The following is a 2,500-nucleotide window of genomic DNA, read 5'->3' as shown; positions in this document are numbered from 1 at the left end:
ACACTGTAACCATGAAGAATTTACACTGTAACCATGCAGAGTTTACACTGTATCCATGAAGAATTTACACTGTAACCATGCAGAATTAACTCTGTATCCATGAAGAATTTACACTGTAACCATGCAGAATTAACTCTGTATCCATGAAGAATTTACACTGTAACCATGAAGAATTTACACTGTAACCATGCAGAGTTTACACTGTAACCATGAAGAATTTACACTGTAACCATGAAGAATTTACACTGTAACCACGAAGAATTTACACTGTAACCACGCAGAGTTTACACTGTAACCACGCAGAGTTTACACTGTAACCACGCAGAATTTACACTGTAACCACGCAGAGTTTACACTGTAACCACGCAGAGTTTACACTGTAACCATGCAGAGTTTACACTGTAACCATGCAGAGTTTACACTGTAACCATGCAGAGTTTACACTGTAACCATGCAGAGTTTACACTGTAACCATGCAGAGTTTACACTGTAACCATGCAGAGTTTACACTGTAACCATGCAGAGTTTACACTGTAACCATGCAGAGTTTACACTGTAACCATGCAGAGTTTACACTGTAACCATGCAGAGTTTACACTGTAACCATGCAGAGTTTACACTGTAACCATGCAGAGTTTACACTGTAACCATGCAGAGTTTACACTGTAACCATGCAGAGCTGGTAAAATCACAGAGTTTACACTGTAACCATGCAGAGTTTACACTGTAACCACGCAGAGTTTACACTGTAACCATGCAGAGTTTACACTGTAACCATGCAGAGTTTACACTGTAACCATGCAGAGTTTACACTGTAACCATGCAGAGTTTACACTGTAACCATGCAGAGTTTACACTGTAACCACGCAGAGTTTACACTGTAACCATGCAGAGTTTACACTGTAACCATGCAGAGTTTACACTGTAACCACGCAGAGTTTACACTGTAACCATGCAGAGTTTACACTGTAACCATGCAGAGTTTACACTGTAACCATGCAGAGTTTACACTGTAACCATGCAGAGTTTACACTGTAACCATGCAGAGTTTACACTGTAACCACGCAGAGTTTACTGTAACTGCAGAGTTTACACTGTAACCATGCAGAGTTTACACTGTAACCATGCAGAGTTTACACTGTAACCATGCAGAGTTTACACTGTAACCATGCAGAGTTTACACTGTAACCATGCAGAGTTTACACTGTAACCATGCAGAGTTTACACTGTAACCATGCAGAGTTTACACTTACACTGTAACCATGCAGAGTTTACACTGTAACCATGCAGAGTTTACACTGTAACCATGCAGAGTTTACACTGTAACCATGCAGAGTTTACACTGTAACCATGCAGAGTTTACACTGTAACCACGCAGAGTTTACACTGTAACCATGCAGAGTTTACACTGTAACCATGCAGAGTTTACACTGTAACCATGCAGAGTTTACACTGTAACCATGCAGAGTTTACACTGTAACCATGCAGAGTTTACACTGTAACCATGCAGAGTTTACACTGTAACCATGCAGAGTTTACACTGTAACCATGCAGAGTTTACACTGTAAACCATGCAGAGTTTACACTGTAACCATGCAGAGTTTACACTGTAACCATGCAGAGTTTACACTGTAACCATGCAGAGTTTACACTGCAACCACGCAGAGTTTACACTGTAACCATGCAGAGTTTACACTGTAACCATGCAGAGTTTACACTGTAACCATGCAGAGTTTACACTGTAACCATGCAGAGTTTACACTGTAACCATGCAGAGTTTACACTGTAACCATGCAGAGTTTACACTGTAACCATGCAGAGTTTACACTGTAACCATGCAGAGTTTACACTGTAACCACGCAGAGTTTACACTGTAACCATGCAGAGTTTACACTGTAACCATGCAGAGTTTACACTGTAACCATGCAGAGTTTACACTGTAACCATGCAGAGTTTACACTGTAACCATGCAGAGCAAAACCACACAGTTTAATAAACTCACCTAGTCTTTGAAGGCCAAACTGTCCGAATCCTTTTCCTCGGACGAATCCTTGGTACACAAAGGAACTAGATGAGGCAATGTAGGACACCTGGAGACAGGAGTGAGGGAGGAGAGAGAGAGGGAAGGGAGAGAGAGAGAGGGAGGGGAGAGAGAGAGAGGGAGGAGAGAGAGAGGGAGGGGAGAGAGAGGGAGGGGAGAGAGAGGAGAGAGGGAGGGGAGAGAGAGGGAGGGGAGAGAGAGAGGGAGGGAGAGAGAGAGAGAGGGAGGAGAGAGAGAGGGAGGGGAGAGAGAGGGAGGGGAGAGAGAGAGAGGGAGGAGAGAGAGAGGGAGGGAGAGAGAGGGAGGGGAGAGAGAGGAGAGAGGGAGGGGAGAGAGAGGGAGGGAGAGAGAGGAGAGAGGGAGGGGAGAGAGAGAGGGAGGAGAGAGAGAGGGAGGGGAGAGAGAGAGAGGGAGGGAGAGAGAGAGAGGGGAGAGAGAGAGAGGGAGGGGAGAGAGAGG

At 44.4% G+C, this 2,500-nt stretch overlaps 1 protein-coding gene across 1 annotated transcript in view; it reads right to left on the bottom strand.

The window, feature by feature from the left end:
• The window catches only part of LOC115127591 (CUB and sushi domain-containing protein 2-like), a 967,797-nt gene that overhangs the window by 7,963 nt on the left and 957,334 nt on the right, over positions 1-2,500 (bottom strand). Inside the window, 1 exon segment of the mRNA XM_065018162.1 lies at positions 2,003-2,090. Within this exon segment, the coding sequence (XP_064874234.1) occupies positions 2,003-2,090 (88 nt within the window).

This window comes from Oncorhynchus nerka, linkage group LG4, assembly GCF_034236695.1.
Source record: "Oncorhynchus nerka isolate Pitt River linkage group LG4, Oner_Uvic_2.0, whole genome shotgun sequence".
Classification (NCBI taxonomy): Eukaryota; Metazoa; Chordata; class Actinopteri; order Salmoniformes; family Salmonidae; genus Oncorhynchus; species Oncorhynchus nerka.
The sequence above is the reverse complement of the archived record's forward strand: the minus strand, read 5'-3'. Positions and strand labels throughout refer to the sequence as shown.